Here is a 14036-nt window from a genome sequence, read left to right on the forward strand (position 1 = left end):
ATCTATTAATGCATTTGACCTATTGGATGGACGCCTTCACGTTGTTGACCAATCGGATGGAGCCCTTTTATCTTAGATGTTCGTCTCCTATGTCAACGAGGGGTCATTTAGAGTATAATTTAAACTGTTGGAATGAAATGGGAATACTCTTTTTGGTTGTTTTGCTATATATTCATATATCGTGCAGCCGTAGCTCTGCTTCTAATCCTAGCTGGGTTCTTTCTGTGGGGAATTTGCATGTTCTCCTACTGCATGGATGGTCTTTTCCTGGTCCCTCTGGCTCCTTCCACAGTCCAAAAAGATGCTTCATAGGTTCATTGATGTCTCTAAACAGCCCCTAGCTGTACATGTGAGTCTTTGGTCCATAGACAGACTGGTGACCTGTTCAGGGTGTACCCAACATTTGCCCAGCAGGGTTCCAGCAACCCCATGATCCTGAAAGGGATTCAACGGGTTCTGAAACTGGATGGATGGAGATTTCTGTTGAGATCGACAGCTTATTTATCTCAGACCATACTCACGGGTTGTGGCATTATTTGTGGTTGATTTGTGGCTGTGCTGTGTGGACTCTGTGGTCAGTCAGAAAACAGTTCTTGGATTTTCTCAGAGGAATAGACAGATACATTATTTCTGTCTTAAATGTAATCTTAAGCTTTTGCAAAATCAAAAGGTATAGAGATTTGGTTTTATTGATTTTGATCTTTAACTTCTCTAAAGCTTCTCCAATGTTTGTTGTGCAGCATAAGGTTTTGTTCAGAAAGCCTCCTTCTATTCTGGTAGGTTATAAATGTGTGCCTGCCTGGCTGTTATTTTGGTTGTGGAGGCACTAAAATAGTTTGTAGAACACACAGGAGTTTACAGAACACATATGAGCCTTCCAGAAAAGTAAAAGTTAGTAGACTGGAAATAAAAGCTAACTAGCTAGATTGTTGAGATTTGACTTGATTGCAGTCGTCCATGAATAATGGTGGAGGAACACCCATTTTAACTGAGAAACTCTCCCTCGAGTTCAGCTGAAAGATTCCTGTCTTTCAGACACTTTGTTTCTTCCTTGCTATCTAAAATTTCTTATTATTATTTGTCCCTGCATGTCAAATGTGCAACAAAAACCCAACAGTAAAGTTGAAAGATCTTGCTGTCCTGCTGTGCCACACCAGATGTTCAAAAGCACTCATTTCCCTGTTACAGATGCAACAAATCCCATTTAAAACAAGCCCCGTGCTTTAGGGACCCCCACCCCACAGGAAGTGAAGTGCTGAAGAAAAGGAGTGGCATGCATGACCGCCCGGCAGAGGACTTCCTCTGGAGGGACTGTGAAAGAAAGACTCAGTGAGATATACAGTGTTTTTTCTTCTTTTTCATTCTTATTCTTGGCAACGCTGGAATGTTCTGCTATGACTGTTGGAGTGAACTGAAGTGTAGAAATTGTTTAGCGGGGCTTTAACAGGGTTAACACACTTCATGCTGTCAGAAGACAGAGACCACATCAGACCTGGGCAGGAAATGGCATTTAGGTTGAAGGAACAGTAGATTGTGATTGTGTTGGGAGAGTTTTATCAGTCTGATGAGGCTGTTAACTAAAGAGCTTCTTTTTTCTATTCTTCCTTATATTTCTGGATTCAAAGATAAATTTAGATAGATTTCTGTTATTGAAGTAAGTGCCAGTCTACATTTGATTCACATTTCCATCATAAAATTAACCAGCTTGAAAATGTCATTCCTCCCAACACGAGCTGCCTTTCCATTGATTATGAAATTGCACAAATGAGATTTGCAGTAATGGAAACATGACAATTAAAAAACACTGGCATTTATCGAAAAAGGGTTTTGTGCTTGTAGGAGGTGGTTTTTGAGAGGCTATCATAATTGACAAAACTTCACAAACCTGCAATGGAAACAGTTTTTTCAAATGAAATGAGCCACATGTCCAACAACCGGAAACTCTGGCTGCCTTGGGCACTGCACAGCGGGCGCCACAAGAGGTCCCACAGCATCACACAGCTCATCAAAAGTTGAGCGTGTCATGCTGTTGGATCCTCCGTAAAGTCACCAACCACCATTTTCCAACATGGCTTCGTCTGTAGCCCCTCCCACGTGTAAGGAACTCATCGCTCCATGGCCTGAATAAGACGCTGACGTCTCCTTTAAGCGCTTTGAGCGCTAGTGCGGTGGCAGAAATTTGAATCTATCTGCTGTAAATCATTGTTCACATGCGTCACCATGTTTTTGAATGACTTATCACGTGATTTGGTTTGTGTTTATCTGTAGAATTATGATTTAATGGAAACAGTGTCATTGCAAAACTGTTTTTTTCGACATTTCTGGACTTGATAAACTTTTCACATATGTGTAATGTAAACGCAGCTAGTGTCATCGTTTTGTCTGTTTTTGATACGCCTCCAGTCATAACCGCTGAGGAAGATCAGGGAGGATCAGAGGTGGACCATGTTCCTTCATAAAAAGTTGCTTCTTTTAGATAAAACTGACGAATATTGACTCTAAAATTTGCTAGACCCTTTCAAAGCACTTAAAGCAGTTTTAATTCAACAAATGACTGATATTTTGTTCACTTATCGAGCACTAAAACTCTACAAAAATGCTGCTTAAGAAATCAGGAAGGAATGTTTATGACAGAGGAGATAGCACGAGCTGTATGCAGCCTCCAAGCACCACATTATTATGATTTGTACCACAGCCTGTTCTCCCAGTAACAGGCCAGAAGATCCCCTCCCACCATTGTTCTTCATGGCTCCTAAACAGTGCAGGGTGGTCAGGCTGATGTTTTTAGAAATCTCTTTCGAGAGACCACCCAAAGTTTACCATCGGCCTCCTCTCGCCCTGAAACCTCCCCTTCCTCCCCCTCAGCTTCAAAGAAACGGGATCTAGACGTCATGCTGCTGAGCACAGTGTGCCAGCATCAAACTGCGTAACAGAGCCGACCAAAAAAAAAAACTGCTGATAGGTGGACTCAAAAATGACTATTTGTCAGCAGCTTCTGAAGAGCTAAGAACAGTTAGATCAACTTAGTCTGGACCATAAAAGAATAAATTAAAAGCTCTAAAATGAAAAATAAAAATTAAAATGTGCATTCAAATGCCTAACATGCTCAAAGATCAGAGCTTATGGAAAACATGTGCTCCACTGGGAGCTTCCTGCTCTTTTTATGAAGGAAACCACAGACTTGTGCTCAGAACCCAAGGGGCCCTTGTTTTTACATCTTAAAAAAGCCTTAAGATTTGCTTCTTGGTAGAGTTTGTAACTCATTAAAGTCTTAAAGTCCTTTTAAATCAACACATATGCTAACACTTTACTTCTGCATTACAGGCAAAAGCCATAGACATCCCCCTCTGCTTGTCATTGATGCTGGAAATATGATACATGCTTTTTGTTCTGTATGGAAGGACACATCTGCAACGTATTGTCCTGGTTTCATCTCAAATGTTTCTTCGCTGCTCACATGCAGCATTTGAAGGTACCAGTACTTCAAAAAGGTTCTTCTGGAAGAACCAGAAAGCCTGACTTCAGTAACCCACGCAGATGAAAATTGTGTTTTTGGTGTGTTTTTACTATGTTCATGTGGCATTTTTCTCATGATAGAGGACATGTGAGGGGCAGTAAGCCAGCGGGAGAGGGTGTAAACAGAGCTCTCAGCAACTGGTAGGGGAAGAGGGGCGGAGTTGCTCTGTGCCAACAGTTCTGCCCACAAAGTCTAATAAACTTCTGCTGCTTTGCAGACACAGTCTTATGAAAAGACTCTGTTTTTTAAAGTTATCAGAATTGAAAGACTCTCTTATATAATAGATAAGAAGAGGATCAGAGTTTAAGGAAGACACTCCTTTTTGTCCTCTTGAAGTTGTATAATGATTTTAAAAATGTAATTAAAAAGCTTCAATTATTTGTGAACACTTGGCGGATGTTGTACATTTTTATTGTCTTGGCTTTCATAACAGCAGACTTAGCTGAATGGGGAGAATTATCGGAGCTACTAGCTGTCTGTGACTGTTTCAGAACCACTCTGCTTCTGGATCCACAAAGTGCAGATCGGTGTGCTGGAACAGGTTCTGGAATCTCTCCTTGTCTCTGTCTAATTTGAAATGTTTAAAAAATGAACACCACAGCAGTTCACTGGCACATAAACAGAAGAATCATGTGGAAGTCATGACTGTCGCTGCTTATCATTGATAATTTTATTAATCAGTTCAATTTCAACTGAAAACTGTTGTTGTTGCCTTTCAATTTCCTTCAGTGTTTCAATTGAAGCAAGTTTTGCTTGGTAATGAAAATGTTTAATCAATTTTATGTTGTAAATGTATTAAAGGTGAAACTCTGAGTTTTGTTTTAAATCCAAATACTTCTATTGAGAATCACCAACAGTTTTCATATTAGTTTTAGTACAATGGTCTCCAACCTTTTTCAGGCTACAAACCGGTTTAATGTCAGACAATATTTTCATGGATTGGTCTGAATGGTAAAGTGCGTTTACTATTCTTAAGCTTCCGGTTTATGAATAAACAATTGTATCAAATTAAAATGCTACTACAAGAAATTTGATTTGAAAAAAACATCTGAAAACAGTAGATTGTTTTTTTGCAGATGATGAGATTCATTGGAATAGAATAGAAGTTGTTTCTAAATTTGTAAATACTTCACTAAAACCAAACTTCTTTTTTTATATAGAACCCCATCATGACAGTGAGAAGTCAACCCAGTCTCAGATCATCTTTTAGGGCAAAAAAGATGTATCCTCTTTTGTTTTTTTTTTGTTTAATCCTGATTCATTGCATATTTTTTAACACGGAGGAATATTTTCTGTGCTAAAGTTTTTTAACAGATGCCTGTCCAATTCACCCTTGCAGAAGGAAAATTCATAAGTGTCCCTTTTACAAGTTTACACAATTTAGAAACAACTTGATTTGATTAATATTTAATTCTCTGTAAAACGTTTGTAACTGGTATGAACTTAAACTTTGTGTTGAATATTTTTTCTTTAACGTCAAAGTGGAGGCTAACAACCGGACGCTAACTTCAGCCGCGTCCAGCTTTTAAGATGTGACGGATGAATAAAACAAAATAAAACAACACAATCATCGTATAACAGGTATTTTCTAAATCCTGGTACTGTTCTGCAACCCGGGGTTTGGGTTGGGACCACTGTTTTAGAGCATGGATATTTCAGCTCAGCAGTTGCTGATGGCTGATCGTTTGAAATGTTTACATGTTTGACAGCTTTACAGATTGTTCTGTGTCTCTGGGTGATTTCTGTTTACATGTTGGTAGAGCTGTGCAGTATATAGATATTATAAGTATTCTAGTACCTTACCCACTTTTACCTGGCTCTCCTTGGTTTTTATGCTACAGAAGATTCCCTGTTGTTTCTTCTGTCATGTCATAGTTCAGCCTTCAGTCTGGACCGGACTGTGTTTAATCTGACTGCTGTTCAACAGTGTGTACTTGGATACCATATAAAATGCAGCTTGTTAGTTGTAATGTTGATCCTTTTCTGTCATAGAAGATGAAAGTCTAATAGGCTGGACCTCTTTAGTAAAGAAATCACAAAGAAATAGCAGGAGCTCGTTGTTACTTGAGTTATCACTATTTGTATGTAAGTCCTTTTATTTCTTCTCACTGCCCAGTGATCTACGTATATGTTTGATGAACTGCTTACTGGAAAATGACTTTAAGGTTCCACGGAAGTACTGTGTGTCTGGAACATTCTGGCAAATAACAACTCGAGTTCTTCCACACCGCTAAGCAGCAGAAACCATGTCTTAAAGACTAAAAAGCTTTGAAAAAACTTTTATAGGAATAGTGAAAGCTAAGTAAACATTTATTCCCTCCATATTTCTTTGCCAAACCTCAAGTGGATACAGATTTGTCAAGTAGCTGAAACTCTACAATAGTTTTTTTTTTTTTTTTTTGCTGTTGTTCTAATGAGACTGCGTCACTTTGGTAGTTTATGAAGATGCATGAGCAGCGAAGTGGCTGATGCTGCAAGTCTTTCATGCCAAACAAAAACTCTGCCTCGGCTAATGGGCTGTTAAAGTATTAAAAGCACAAGGGGGTGTTTCCCTTAAGGTGATAAGTGTCGCCTTTAGCCAGTGGGAAGTTGTCATTCTGTAGGTTCTTGTTTTCCAACTGAAAAAACACTTTTTAAAGAAGTCCATAAAGCAGGGGCAACCATTAGTTGATCTTTCCTGCTATGTGCATCTGCAAGGAAAAAGGAACAACAGCAATATATGACTGTATACGACTGCAGCATTACTCCATCAAATATTTACACAAACACAAACATGGTGTATACAAATCCTGCATTGCTTTTTCACCTTTTTGACCCACTCCAATGAAAATTTTGAATTTTGTTCTTAGTGTTTTAAGCATATTATTGTAGCATTTTTGATGATGGAGGACATTTACAAAAAAAATTCAGATTTAAATTGCGTTTAAGTCATGGTGAATAAGGAGCAGATAAAAAATGCCATTTGAAAAAGATTTTAGTTTCTACGTAAAAAAAAAAAAACAAGTGGCAGGAGACAAGCTTCATTGTCCGCTCCATTCTGATGCATCCACTTGCAGACAAATAGATCCATGTCGGTCTTTGTCTTCCTCGTCTGAGCTGGAATCTGGACCAAAACTGTGTGGCTGCATAGCTTCCTTTTTGTTGCACCACTGATGTTAACTTGGGGTTTTGAGGGGCTGTAAGCTAATGGCAGAGAGTGTGATCAAAGGGCTAATGGGAAATTCAATTCAGTTCAATTTAAATAGCCCAATATTACAACACAGTTTTCTCACTGCCCAGTGATCTATATGTTTGATGAACTGTTTACTGGAAAATGACTTTGTGGGATTTCACTGTCTTATGTAAAATCTTCTACTAAGTTTTTGCTGTCTATCCAATCCACAACTAGAAACTGTTTTTCATTGCTAATTTGTCTTACTTTGTTAAACGAAAAAGTCTTTTAGTTTCTTATGTGAGCAGTACAAAGAATTAGCCACTCTGGATTATTCTACTTGTATAAAATATAAAATTTGATTAAAAAAAGATACTTGAAAACCAATTAATTCAATTTTCCCCAAACGTTCCTACAGCTTGTCTGAGCTGTCTATTCTGCAGGGTCAAACAGATGCTCCTCAGGCCTCCAATGGTTTCTTCAAAGGCCTCAAAGCTCCAGCACCCGAACAATTTCAGAGCAGGGAGGATTTTCACACAGCTTGGCTTACTCACCGGAAGTTAGCCAAATGATCAGAGTGAGGCTTTAGTCTCAAAGTCTTTACACACCCTTCACCTTTCACACGCACAGTCATGCACTGACAAGATACCGTAGCTGCCATGTCTGGCACTCCACAAGCTTCCTAGAGAAATGTTGGGTGCTTCCCCAAAAAGAATTTGCAAGCAGAGCAGGAACCAGACTTATTTTCTGCTTTTTATTTTTCAGATCTCATGGACAGCTGCTGACATCTGTGTTTGATCCCAAATAAAAGAACCATTCCAGCAGCCCGACCTCAGTCTGCATCGGTCAGAGACTTGGCTAGCATGGCCGCCCATCGGATCAGAGCCACCAACAACACTTCTCTCCCACGCTGCAAATCAGAGGGCACACTAATCGACCTCAGTGAAGGAGTGTCTGAGGCCAGTCTGACTGATGTCAAAGGTCAGCACTCAAGAAACAAGACACTTTCACCCTTTTGTAGAAAAGCAGCGCTGGGATAAATTAAATATATTTTTACTCCTGAATACTACACTGTATATATATATCAAAACCAATAGTATTTTCATCATAGAGTGAAAGGATGAAACCTTCCGGGCTGTGGAAGGATTCTGACCATCAGGGAAAACAAACTATTTTGATATTCCTTCCCAAACCTCAAAAATACAGTATACTAAAGGTTTTTCTTTCTTTTTTTATTTATTTTGCATGTTTTTTAAATAACCCTTTCAAAAACTTTTTTATGATAGTTTATCTGGTTTGTAATTGTAGGTTTGAAGAATGCATAGCATGTATCCAAGAAAAATTTCAAAGTATGCTTGGCTGATAGACTCTTCTCTAATTCAGGGGAAGCAAGTGGTTGTGGAAGCTCATACCTTTTTGAGCAATACTCAAAAAAAACTTACAAAGAAATACAAAACACAAGTTCTTTGCCAGCCATGTGTTTACGGACAAATCAGAATTCTTCCCCTACCCCTACGGCTTCTTCCTACCACTCCAATTGTAGGGGCATTTGGAGGGGTAGGGGTGTCCAATATAGGTTTTTTTAAGGGCTAACCCTTGTGGCGGAGGGCTTGGCATCCCTCCGCCCCGAGAGTGTTCTGCCCCGCGCTGTGCCGCGGAGGAGAAGCGCCTTTCTTCACGTGGGTGTGCTCTGATGCACAGAAATTTACATTTAAATATAACTAATAACTTTTTGTTTTAGCGTGACATTTATACAGTTATCAGTGATGAAAGTCTTCCGGGAATTCCCGGAAATCCGGGTTTTTGAGCAAACCGAACGTACTTTCCGGGAAATAAAGACCTGATCTCTACGGACAAATCGCTTTCCGGATTAAAAAATGGTCTGAAATCAGCTAATTTTAGCTTTATTTTCTATATTTCTCCGCAGATCACTTCCTCTATGGTCGTGGCCATCTCTCGTCTTCCCGGCCTAATTGACCAATGACGGGACGTTTTAGTTGCTTTCGGATGCGTCGACGGGTCTGATTGGCTCTGTCTGCACCACGTGGTCAGCGTGACTCGCTTCCCTAGAGACCAAAACTAGCGGACCCACGCTAAATTTTCACAAACACATCTGAAGAGTTTGCGATCAAATTTGTGTTAAAATAATGGCAGGCATCGTCATTATTGAGCGTGGTCACGACCTCAGTTGTGAGAAGACGATAAAAAACAAATTGAAGTGGTCTTGGCTGGAAAAAAAAGATTTTTAAGGTAGTGTAGGTCAAATACTTTTTTGTGTAAAATAATCTCAAAACCACATTTTGAAATAATTTCAATTTTAGTTTTGAGTTTCAGTTTTTATTTTGAATACATTTCTTTATCTAATTTATTTGTATTTCCTAATTACCATGATTTAGTTCAGTATAGTTGACATTAATTATAAGTATTTGATGGTTTGGACCCGCACTCCCTTAAAAAATAATGTTTACAATGTTTAGTTTAGTTTGTATGTTTGTTTTGATATTTCCCAGATTACTTAGTATTGGTGTTAAAGAATTGATGTATTATGTTATAGAATTATAGTTTAAAGCAGATCCCATATTTTGATGTAATTATAGTTTGAGAAAACAGTGCAAGTGGATGTTGTACATCAGTCATTTCTAAAGCAGAAATAATGTATAAATAACTGAGGTATTTTCATAGAATATCATAGTTACTGGTGTTCTTTTTGCCATTTGGGGCTTTGATGTTACTATATTTTAGCAATTGTATGTTTTGCAGCTTTAAGGAAAAGCGTAGATTGTAGGATTGTGTTACTTTGAGCAATTTTCCAAATTCTTTTTTAGTACCAGCAAGTCCTTAATGGAGAGTCAAACTAGGGGTTTGAATGACAAATCATGATGCTCCAATTAGTCTTAGTTTCTTGATAAAGAAGTGAATAACTAGTTGCCAGAATGCACCAGAATGCATCTAAGACCACGTATTTTTCCAAAATTTCGCTCTGTGCCCGCCATATCGCTCAAAGAAAAGTTCAGGGATTTTTTCCTTGCCTGACTTTCATCACTGAGTTATAAAACTGATGTTGTTATGGATTTCTGAGCACTTGCAGCTAACGTAACTGACCGGCGACTATTGAAGACGTCCAGCACGAGCTATGTCCAAATTAGACACTTTTTTTCTATTACTCTCCGTTTGGAGGACTACATGTAGAGGTGTAGAGCAGCCATAGGGGCAGAGGAAGAATTTGGATTCTGTCTATATGTTGGTTGAGTGAAAACAGCTTTTTTATCCCACCATGCTGTTACATATTTATTTAAAGTTGTCTTCAAATAACTTTAAGATTCTTAGGAATTATACTGTGGGACAAAAAAATATTTGGCAGTCGCCAATTCACTACTTTATTATATCAATAAATTCATAAATCAAACAAGGGAATTTTCTGATTTTTTATTTTTTTACATTTGGGCTCTCAAAGCACAAGTGCATCTATGATAAACATGTTCGTTCTCTCATCTTTTCGAGAGAGAATCTTGTTATAGCCAGTCATTCGTGCACATATCCAACAGTAAAAATAATTCTAAGCCCCTAATAATACACAAATTTAAACTCTTAGAAACTCAAAATGGCCGTTTTAACAAATAAATTAAACAAGTAAATTACTGCATTATGATTAATCTGGAATTATCAAATATTATAAAAACACTGTGGGATAATGTCTGAGGGTCAAAACGTTTTTGATGTTTGTTAGTTTGTTTTCTATTTATGAAAACTGGGGAGTCAGTGCATTTTTCTTGTCAGGAGTTTAGACGTTTAATGCACCTGAAATTTCCGCATATTTTGGGGTGTGTTTTTTCTTCTTTATTTGCAAGTGGTTGTACCCATTGGGGAACCCAAATAGAGCTGTAAACTTTACTTTGTCCCTCCTAATTGTTGCTTTTAAGATGTTGACTTGGGAGAAGTGAAGTCCAGACAATGTACCTTTCCTGTTAAAGCTTTATTTTTGCAGTATAGAATGCAATGGGTGACTTCAGAGGTGATCCTTCTAAGTGGACATGTCTGTTTAAGTCTATATGTTTTTACACACACAAAAGATATGGTTAAAAATATACTTCTCTTTTCTCTTTTTTTGCAGTGCCTTCCCCCAGTGCCTTAAGACTTGATGCCACTGCTTCCTTTGGAACAGCCAGGGAAGTTGTTGCCATTAAAGACTACTGCCCATCCAGCTTTACTACACTGAAGTTTTCAAAAGGCGACCGCCTTTATGTTCTCGATGCATCAGGAGGAGAGTGGTGGTATGCCCATAACAACACAGAGATGGGGTACATTCCTGCTGCATACGTTCAACCCATTAACTATAGAGACTCGTCCTTCAGTGACAGTGGAATGATTGACACTGTGGGAGAGAGTAACGAGGAGGCAGCCAAAGAAATTGACCTCTTAGGAGAATGGTCAGGAGTGATTCTGAAACCAACAACCTTCCAAAATGGAAATCCATTTACAACAAACCATACCTCTACAAACCCTTTTCTAAATGGGAGTCCTCAAAACTCACTTGATCAGAACAGCAGAGAGAAATCTATTGACCTCCTCCTCTTTGATATGGTTTCTCCATCAGTGCCGAACTCCACCAGCAGCACTGCCGACCACAGTTTTGGCAGTGCTGGTTTCCATTTAAACCCTCTCAATCCCACTTTGGACGTGGGGCAGACGTTGCGCAGGGAAAACCCTTTTTTTAGAAGCAAACGTTCCTACAGCTTGTCTGAGCTGTCTATTCTGCAGGCTCAAACAGATGCTCCCCAGGCCTCCAATGGTTTCTTCAAAGGCCTCAAAGCTCCAGCACCAGAACAATTTCAGAGCAGGGAGGATTTTCGCACAGCTTGGCTTAATCACCGGAAGTTAGCCAGGTCTTGCCATGATCTGGATTCACTGGGCCAGAGCCCTGGCTGGGGACAGACACAACCAGTAGAGACCAACATTGTTTGTCGGTTGGATAGCTTAGGAGGTGCCGTCCAACTTCCAGACACTAACATTAGCATCCTCATACCCGAGGGCCACGTGGCACCAGGAGACACCCAACAGATTTCAATTAAAGCCCTTCTTGACCCTCCATTGGAGCTAAACAATGACCGCTGTACCACCGTCAGTCCTGTTGTGGAGATCAAGCTGAGCAACATGGAGTGCAAAACTACCATCACGCTTGAAATGAAAGTGTCAGTAGTTGTAAAAGTGGAGAGCAGAAAGACTACTGAAGTACTGTGTGTAAGAAGTGATTGTAAGGAAGGACCGTACAGCCCCATTCCTCAAGCATACGTATACGGTGACACAGTTCAAGTGTGCCTGGACAACCTTGAGCCATGCATGTATGTGTGTGTAGTGGCCCAGACTCAGTCTATCGCTCCGGACTGCACAGTTTGGGAGAATGTGGTGAAAAAGATCACATTAGGAGTATATGGTCCCAAACACATTCATCCATCCTTCAAGACAGTTGTGGGAATGTTTGGCCATGATTGTGCCCCAAAGACACTGCTGGTGAGTGATGCCAGTAAGCAGGCACAGTCCACACCCCCAGTTGCACTTCAGCTCTGGGGTAAACACCAGTTTGTTTTGTCCAGACCTCAGGATCTCCATGTTGGTGTTTACTCCAACATGGCCAATTATGAAGTAAAAGCTAGTGAACAGGCCAAGGTAGTCCGGGGATTCCAGGTCAAACTCGGAAAAGTAAGCAGGCTGGTCTTTGTAATTTCTTCCCGCGATGCTGAAGATGTTTCTGATTTCACTTTAAGAATACAGGTCAAAGATGATCAAGATTGTATACTGGCTCAATTTTGCGTCCAGACACCAACTCCTCCACCAAAAGCAGGTCCAAAGACATCTGTGCAAAGACGATTCCTCAAAAAGAAGGAAGTAGGAAAGATAGTTTTGTCTCCTCTTGCTGTCGCCACCAAATACCCTGTCTTCCAGGACCGCAAAATAAACAACCTAAAGTTTGGAAAATTAATCAAAACTGTCATTCGACAAACAAAAAATCAGTACTTGCTTGAGTACAAAAAGGGAGATTTTATTGCTCTGTTGAATGAGGAGAAGATTAAGCTGAAAGGTCAGCTGTGGACCAAAGAGTGGTACATTGGATATTATCAGGGTAAAATTGGTCTTGTTCATGTTAGAAATGTGCTAGTGGTTGGGAAAGTTAAACCGATTTACTTCAGCGGGCCTGACCTTACAACATCCCTGTTACTGGAGCAGATTCTCAAACCCTGCAAGTTCCTCACCTACATCTATGCCTCTGTAAGGACTATACTAATGGAGAACATCGGCAGCTGGCGGGCATTTGCAGACGCCCTTGGGTACATCAACTTGCCCTTGACTCATTTTTGTCGGGCAGAGCTGGACAGTGAGCCGGAGAGAGTGGCATCTGTATTGGAGAGGCTGAAAGAGGACTGCAACAACACAGAAAGTAAAGAGAGGAAGTCCTTCCAGAAAGAACTGCTAACGGTAGGATATTGCTTCTTAAACCTTCTGTCTTACAGGAGTTGCTTTCTCTAAGCATTGTTTTTGAAACAAAACCGTTTCTTGCTTATCAGTTGTCTAGTAAACTACCATATTTTACTCGTGTCTCTTCCCTGTAGCTGATTTTTTACTGCTTCAAAATGTTGGGATAACTGATACTCACATAAAAAATAAGTCCAATAGTTTGTATGGCCCTATCACAGTACATATTATGATTGTGCATTGAAATCTTTTTGTTGTCTTTTTGTCTGCATTAAATGTAAAAGCTTTTCATTTTTAGAAAAACCTCAGTCTTTTTTAAGTATTTTTTCATCCTACCCTGTCCTCAGTTGTGTTGTATTTGTCAATTTAAACACAGGGTATATGGGGTATACATAGGGTATACTTTATTTCCTTACGAGTCTGTGTCATTGGTCATAGACATTCCACAGCTGAAGCAACACAAAACTAAAACACTGTAATTCACACACAGCTGTAAACACTGGTTAGTACCTTTTATAGATGGAGAAACTGCAGTGACAAAAGGGATCACAGGAAAAGTTGGCACATGAACATTTTCCCCTTGTGGGAAGTTTTTGTTGGTATTTATATGTACATTGTTCTAAAACTCGGTAGGTCAGAACTTTTTAAAAAGATTCTTGACTCTCTTTTCTAAAACTAAATCTAGGTCCAGCTTGTGTATGCTTTGGCACAGGCTGACATCAATTTGCAAAGAAGAAGTAGCTACATTTAAAAAACTTTGGTCAAAGTAAAGATCCAATCTGTTTAAATGTCTGGTTTGCTTTGTTTTTTAGCTATACAAAGGAACTTCAATCCTACTTGTCCTCCTCTATGTGTAGCTCCATCAAAACAAGGAAATGTAAAAATGAAAATATTTTGGTC

At 39.4% G+C, this 14036-nt stretch overlaps 1 protein-coding gene across 4 annotated transcripts in view; it reads left to right on the forward strand.

The window, feature by feature from the left end:
• Positions 1–14036, forward strand: part of sh3bp4 (SH3 domain binding protein 4) — a 57079-nt gene that overhangs the window by 12845 nt on the left and 30198 nt on the right. For 3 of the 4 annotated variants that reach the window (XM_023950648.1, XM_020713348.2, XM_004081609.4), the window contains 2 exons: positions 7434–7649; positions 10780–13139. In XM_023950648.1, the coding sequence (XP_023806416.1) occupies positions 7532–7649; positions 10780–13139 (2478 nt within the window). In that variant the 5' untranslated portion in view covers positions 7434–7531. Of the gene's footprint in view, positions 1–1188; positions 1330–7433; positions 7650–10779; positions 13140–14036 lie in introns of all 4 variants that reach the window. The other variant, XM_011489504.3, reaches the window with a different exon arrangement.

This window comes from Oryzias latipes, chromosome 21 (genome assembly GCF_002234675.1).
Source record: "Oryzias latipes chromosome 21, ASM223467v1".
Taxonomy (NCBI): Eukaryota; Metazoa; Chordata; class Actinopteri; order Beloniformes; family Adrianichthyidae; genus Oryzias; species Oryzias latipes.